General features: G+C 57.7%; 1 protein-coding gene across 1 annotated transcript in view; it reads right to left on the bottom strand.

Moving 5' to 3' along the window:
- Nucleotides 1-6,000, bottom strand: part of FAM207A (family with sequence similarity 207 member A) — a 54,294-nt gene that overhangs the window by 9,562 nt on the left and 38,732 nt on the right. The window contains exon 3 of the mRNA XM_027857401.1: nt 4,220-4,288. Coding sequence (XP_027713202.1) covers nt 4,220-4,250 — 31 coding nt within the window. The 5' untranslated portion in view covers nt 4,251-4,288. The remainder of the gene's footprint in view (nt 1-4,219; nt 4,289-6,000) is intronic.

Here is a 6,000-nt window from a genome sequence, read left to right as displayed (position 1 = left end):
TCCTTCCTTCCTCCCTTCCACCATCCTTTCTCTGTCTCTGTCTCCTCCCTGTCTCACCTCCTTCCTTCCCCCATCTCTTCTCTGTCTCGCTCTCTGCTCTCTTCCCTCTGTCTCCTCCCCTCCTCCCTCTGTCTCTCTCACCTCCTTCCTTCCTCCCTTCCCCCATCCTTTGACTTGGTCTCTCTGTCCCTCTCACATGGTGGCACTGCATCAGCTGCCAGCTCCCTCACAGCAGCCCCTGAGCTCCAGCCCGCACTCCCTACCAACCTTGGCTTTAACTGTTGGCCAGGCTCATGACTCAGCTCCTAGTTTAGAGACCACCTGGCCTGCTGGGCCTGGCCCGGGCTGCCACCCTGTCTCAGCCTCTCCTGCATCCCAGCTCTGGTCCCTGACCCTGACCAGGGCATGACTCTGGTCCTTGAGGCGACATCTGATTCATGGCAGGAAGAAACTCAACATGGGCAGAGGTCAATTGCCTGGGAGGACTATGGTTTAAATGGGAATGGTCCCAAAGACAATAAGCTTTTCAACAAAGGTGTGTCTTACTCAAGGGAGACACATTTGTGGCAGAGGGTGGGTTTGTTTTTCCTTCGTGGTGAAGGAGGGAGACAGGGGCTTGTGAGTGCTGCCAGAAAGAACACAGGAAAGAAAAAGAAGAGGGTCCCTGGAGTGTCTATAAAGAAAGCACAAGAGAACGGGAGTGGGGCGCAAAGCACCCTGGGTCAGTCAGCCGGATGGTGGACAAACCCTTGGCGAGCAGGATGGCAGCTCTCAAAGGCATGGGCTGCGTTTACCATGCCCTTAAAAGAAAAGTGAGCAGTGGCCTGGCAGAGACGGCAGGTTTGCAGGCAATCCTCCTTCTCCTCTCTACTTAGTACATGGAAAGTCTCATTTAATTTGGTGTCTATCAAGTCCAAAATAAAAGGAAAACATGACCATGCCAACCTGCCCAGGAAGGGCGGGTCCCTTAGAAAGGGAGCTTCAAAGAGCTGAAGAAACAGCCCAGAAAAAGAGGTGTCACCGAGAGCTCCTGAGCCCTGGCCACCACACGCAGGGCAGTGGCAGGGCGGGAAGGGTCGTCAGTGAGGACAGCAGGAAGGGGAGCACCCCAGAAAGAAGCCGCGTCCTGAAGGACTGGTTCTACCAGCGGGTGACCATGAACCCTCGAGCTCAGACCAGCGACCACAAGCAAGCAAATCGAGAATGGCCCAAGAAACCTCAGGACTTCTGCCCTCCACCCTCCCACAGACACTCGAGAGATGAGCCCAACAGCATCCTCTGGAGGGGACGTCAGCTTTGCAGGCTGCTGCCTGGCCCCAAGGATGGACGCCCCTCCAAACATGGGGAAGAGGGCCCCTCCCTGGAGCCAATGAAGCCCCCTTTGTCTTCCGAGCAGTGTCTCCCCCTGAGCAAATTGCTTCACTGCTGCCTGCCTCAGTTTCCTCATCTATAAAATGGGGATAATAACAGCCCCCATCTCTCAAGGTCACTGAGGACCCAATGAGCTCACATTTGTAAAGTGCTGTGTGTAAATGTGCTATCGTCATTGCCAAGCACTGATCAGTCCGAAGGCTGCAGAGGCATAAACAGGCGTCACGTCGATGAGGCGGCAAACGGGGCGACAACAGCCTTGGGACCAGCTCGGCGCTAAAGGAAGGCCATCCTTGGTGTTCTCGATCGGACATGGTGGGAACCACTTCTGAACAACCTCCTCATTGGACAGGCACGTGCGGGGCAGTGGACAGAAGGCTGGCTCTGGGCTCAGCTGTCCTGGGTTCAAAGCCCAGGTTTCCCCCCTCATGAGTTGGGATCTTAGGCACGTGACCCCACCTGTCTAGGCTTCAGTTTCCTCATCTGGACTGGACGAGATTCCCACGGCCCATCTTGGCTCTATCTTGCGTGGGGTCGAGCTGTGCTTCTCGCCTGGGCCATGCACAGTTCAGTCCTGAGAGCTGCCCTCAGCAGCACAGAAACTTTGGCGGTCCAGGCAGCTGCCCATGGAGGGTGCCAATCGGCCACTGTTGAGTGTGGAGGAAGGACTGTAGGTGGGGCAGGAGGAGGCCCCAGAGACCTCCCCAAGCAGGAGAGCCCCGGCTGCCTTGCCCCTACCCCAGGAGGAAACTGCAGAGGAAGAGGAAGCCCGGGATGGGGGCAGGGTGGGTCTTTCGGCCCATCTTCTAACTCCAGGTGCCCCTCTTTGTGCAGAGAGTGGGGTCTTGGAAAGGTTTTTGGAAACCAATGCGGGTCCACCAGTGGAATATTTCCAGCCTGCTAAAGGTCTCCTACATCGAGTGGGGTGCCTCCATTTACCTGCTCTGGAGGCCTGCACTGACTGGCCACCCTCAGGCAGGGCCCTTCCTGGCCAGCTTCTCTCTCTTCTATGAATGGAAATGCTCTTTCTATATCCCCTGGGTGGGGCATTGCAGGAGTCTGACCCAAAGTGCCCCCACCCTGCTCTGCCTCTTCTGCTCTCTGATGCCTTCTGGACATTCAGACAACTAGGCGTGGGTTCAATTCCTGTCCCAACTCTTGCCAGGTGTGCAGTTATGTATGAAGGGCACAGGCCAGAGACAGCAGAACAGGGTGCTTCCTTCCCACTCTCTAGGAAAAGGGTGTTGCAAGGCCACGGCCTGGTCAGACCTTCTGGCTACCAAGCAACGTGCCAAAGAGGGAGCGGGCTTGAACTCCGCCAAGGGCAGCTACCTGCCCATTCTTCTGGGCCTAACCTTTCAGCATTCTTGCTGGGGGAGCAGAAAACAAAGGCTCCCAGACTTCCTTCTCTGCCTTTTCTTCCCTCCAAACTCAGGCCCCAAACCTGGACTGGGAGTGGAGTGCGGAGCACGTACATGGGAAGAATTAATGCACCCCCGCAGCTCCACACAGAGCCTGCAGGAGGCAGGAATCTGGCTGAACCCTCGCCTGGAGCCCAAGGACCAGCAGCATCTGGGGGGGGGGGCCCTCCCTCCAGCCCTATCCTGGGTGACTCAGCACAGCCCAGGCCTCCCTCTCCCACCCCAAACAGCAGCAGCACCAGGCCTGTGAGAACCCCTCAGACCAGCCTCTCCTCCGGCTGGCTGAGGGGGGATCCCAAATCTTCACTGAAGGGAGGAGCTTTCCGGTTGCTGCCAGATTCCAGCCTCTGCTTCATGGTGCTGTCCATGGTGCTGATGACAGCAGACTCAGCCTAGCACTGGCTGGGTGCCCATCTTGACCCTAGCTCTCGGAGCCACTAGGCTTCAGGGCCCTCATTTGGGCTGCAGGCTTGCTAAGGCCCCTTCTAGCTCGGATGCACTAGGAATACCAGACCAGGAGCCACTGGGCCCAGGAAGCCACGTCCTGCAGACACGAGGACACAGGGAGACCCGGAGGAGATCCAGGCTGGGCAGAGTGACCTGAGCCAACACACAAGAGTCCCGGGGGAACTTCCTTAAACACATATCACACCTTCTTACAGACTCTGGCACATCAATGGCTCACAGAACAGTCCGTGAGGAAGACGAAGGGACCGCTCAGAGGGGCCAAGAGTGGGCCATGCAGGCGAGGCGCCAGGCTTTCGTCGTCGGTGAGGCAATTGGGGTTAAGTGACTTGCCCAGGGTCACACAGCTAGTATTAAGTGTCTGAGGCAGGATTTGAACTCAGGTCCTCCTGACTCCAAGGCCAGAGCTCTATTCGCTGCGTCACCTAGCTGCCCCAAGGCCTTCTTCTATAAACCAAGTCCTTTCTCTCAAATTTCTTACCTTAATTCAAGACTCAAGAGGCCTGGAGAGATCACCCAGGCCCTCTGCTCAGAGCGTCTCCATCCCCAGCCCTTACAATCCAGGGCCCAGGGGCCGAGGACGATCCAGGGTTAGGGAGGGGTACCAACAGCAGCCAGAAGGGAGCTGGTCGAGAGCCCCAACCCATCACACCCGCACACACCAGACACACACATGTACACACCACACACACACATGCGCGTACATTTACAACACTACATACATACACGCACACACACACACCACACACACAGCTTCCTTCTCTAGAAGATGGAATCTGTCCCTGGCCCTCTGGGCCCCCAGGAGTTGTCCTGAGGACCGAGTCTAGGAGGACCCTGCGCCTTGCCTGGCCTGGCCAGGGTGCTGGGTGCCTGCAGCTCACAAGCGTGAGCAGAGCCCCTGCCACTGTCCCTTCTGCAGCCACCATCCCAGACTTTTCAGGCAGAACAAGAGGACAACTTACTCTGGAGCCACCTGGCCCGTCGCAGCTTCATCTTCTCTTTCTTGGACAAAACAGGCTTTGCTTCTGCGCCTGAAAGAAAATGAAAAACCCGTGAGCATGAAGGAGGTGTCTGGTCCTCGCATTCCTCGGTGCATGGGAGCCTCACTACGGCGCAGGTGCATTATCCCCCCAGGCCCAGAACACCCGTGTGTATACCACATGAATATGCTTTTGTTCAAAGGAGAAAAGGTCGCCTACAAACAGGACACTCACTAAACGGCACTGGCTTGGGCCGGGGGCCACTAGTCGTTGGCAGAAGAGTCCCTTCCTGGCACACACACCCGGCCACCCAGGCTGCCCTCCTGATGAGTTGCTGTAAACTCTCATCTATGAGAACGTGGAGCCAGAGGACCCCCGCCCAAGCCAACACGCGGGGCAGCACCTGGGCACAGTGGCCTTCGCGTAGGACATCCGTCCCACCTTCCCGTGAGGCCGGTGGCCTCCTTGTGGGCCTTTGCTGACCACGAGACAATGCCGTTCGACAGCAGCAACCACAAACCAAAGGAATGTGTGTCCCAGGCTCCCGAGAGTGGGAAGGGAGGGGTAAGCGCACACGCGCTCCTTTTAGCCTCTCTTGAGACGGGCCCTCCGGGCTTTGGTTGGACAACCCTAGAACCTGGGGAGGCCGGGCAGAAGCAGACACCCTTAGAGGCGGAGGGGCCCCCGGCAGCCATGCCCCAGTCGGAATCCCTTCCGCTGTGTCCGTGACTCATCTCCAGCGATGATCCCACCGGCCAGAATTTACATCCTAATAGTGATGGAGTGCTTTGACTGGCTGGAGTCACACAGCACAGACCGAGCTCTGGCTGGAAGGGGCTTCAGCTGCCTCCTTCTATGAAATGAGGAGCCTGGGGCTCAGAGAAGCCACGGGATCTGCCCGGGGCGCCCTGGGCAGGAGGTGGGAGTCTCCAAACACTGTGCTCCTCCCACTGGGCCATCCTGCCGCCCCACTAAATTTTGGAAGGGTCTCCCTCCATGGGGCCACACTCCCCCTGCCTGGAACGTCCAGCTGCTGTTCTTAGCGCCCAAATCTAATCCCTTCGAGTACTTGAGAGGAGCCACCCGTGACCCCGAGCATTCCCTCCAGATGCAACATCCCTGGCTCCTTCCACAGAAGCTGGCAGCGCGTGAGCTGGAGATCCTTCACCCTCCTCGCCTCCTTGTAGACACCTCGTTATCCCCGAAACCCCCCTGAAACGGGATGCTCAGAAGGGACGCCAGCCTCCAGCGGCTGGGGGCTGACCAGGCCAGGCTGCCCTGTCAGGAGGCTGACTCAGACTGAGCTCGAGTCCACTCTAAACCCCACATTCCATTCATGGCAACTCCTGCCTAAGGACGTAAAAATGGATGCTGGGACACAGGACAGCAGCCACATCCACACGGCACGTGCAGCAGTGAGAAGAAGCTTCCCCTAGAACAGAACTCAACACTCAAGACAGGGTTTGAGCCCAGAGACCCAGTTCACGGGGTCCACAATGCTGACTCGTGATGACCTTGCTGTCCACTCAGACCCCCGGGGGTTCTTCCTGACCCGCCCCAATGGCCCCTGGTGCTCATTCCACGGGGCCCAGACCTGTACATTCAACTTTGTCGGTGTCTTCTTGCACAATCTGGCCACGTGAACACGGATTACGACTTTAAAGAAAGTCCCTCATGGGGTGAGCCGACATCTGCCTCTGAGAACAGGGCAGAGGAGCCTCGTCCTTCCACCAGACAGATCCCCGCCACCTCAAGGATAGGCC

The sequence above is a fragment of the Vombatus ursinus genome, unplaced genomic scaffold (assembly GCF_900497805.2).
Source record: "Vombatus ursinus unplaced genomic scaffold, bare-nosed wombat genome assembly UNPS02012147.1, whole genome shotgun sequence".
NCBI lineage: Eukaryota > Metazoa > Chordata > Mammalia > Diprotodontia > Vombatidae > Vombatus > Vombatus ursinus.
The sequence above is the reverse complement of the archived record's forward strand: the minus strand, read 5'-3'. Positions and strand labels throughout refer to the sequence as shown.